Source organism: Homarus americanus, unplaced genomic scaffold, assembly GCF_018991925.1.
Source record: "Homarus americanus isolate GMGI-L3 unplaced genomic scaffold, GMGI_Hamer_2.0 scaffold32871, whole genome shotgun sequence".
In the NCBI taxonomy this organism is placed as follows: Eukaryota; Metazoa; Arthropoda; class Malacostraca; order Decapoda; family Nephropidae; genus Homarus; species Homarus americanus.
In genome coordinates this window covers 501,322-502,175 of record NW_024748870.1, presented here as the reverse complement: position 1 = coordinate 502,175, position 854 = coordinate 501,322, and the positions used below count along the sequence as shown (strand labels likewise).

Sequence of the window (854 nt, the reverse complement as noted above, 5' to 3'; positions counted from 1 at the left end):
GTTAGTCTGCGTTAGTGTGTGTGGTTAGCAGGTGTGGTGTTAGCATGTGTGGTTATGTGGGCGTTAGTACAACAGGTGTGTGGTTATCTGGGTGTTAGTACAGCAGGTGTGTGGTTATGTGGGTGTTAGTACAGCAGGTGTGTGGTTATCTGGGTGTTAGTACAGCAGGTGTGTGGTTATCTGGGTGTTAGTACAGGTGTGTGGTTGTCTGGGTGTTAGTACAGCAGGTGTGTGGTTGTCTGGGTGTTAGTACAGCAGGTGTGTGGTTGTCTGGGTGTTAGTACAGCAGGTGTGTGGTTGTCTGGTGATCAGAATAATCAAAATAGACCGAGATCGTCTGGTGAGTGAAGGTGGAGGCGGGTCTGGATGTCTTGAATGGCGACCCAATCGGTCTGCTCGTACCAGTCATCGTCGGGCGGGATGCGTTCACTCATCCCGACGTCGATGAGATGACAGGTGTAAGGTGACGTGGAGGTGTCGATGATGACGTTGCCGGCGTGGAGGTCCAGGTGGCTGTAACCAGCACCGTGAAACTCGGCAAGGGCAACGCAGGTTGCGTCGTAGGCCTCCTGACGATGGTGGACTTGGTACCTGAAGTGGTGTAAGATTGTTGAGAGTGTCACACCCCGGCAGTACTGCATGACGATGGCGTGGGGATCGGTTGTGACGCCGTACAAGATAGGCGCGCCCCCCGTCCCGGCCAGCTCGTGTAGGACGCGGGCCTCCTTGGTGTTGTCCTTGCCGGAATGGAGGATCTTCACTACCACTTCAGTCACGTCCCCGTTGTCTAGGGTGAGCTGACCATGGTGGCTCACCCCGTACCTACCGGTCCCAACCTTACCCATGAGACTAAG

General features: G+C 54.9%; 1 protein-coding gene across 1 annotated transcript; it reads right to left on the bottom strand.

The window, feature by feature from the left end:
• Nucleotides 1–317: 317 nt before the first annotated feature.
• LOC121853112 lies at nt 318–845 on the bottom strand. Its single transcript, XM_042347054.1, has one exon. It carries the CDS (start codon nt 843–845, stop codon nt 318–320), a length of 528 nt encoding a protein of 175 aa, XP_042202988.1.
• Nucleotides 846–854: the final 9 nt, after the last annotated feature.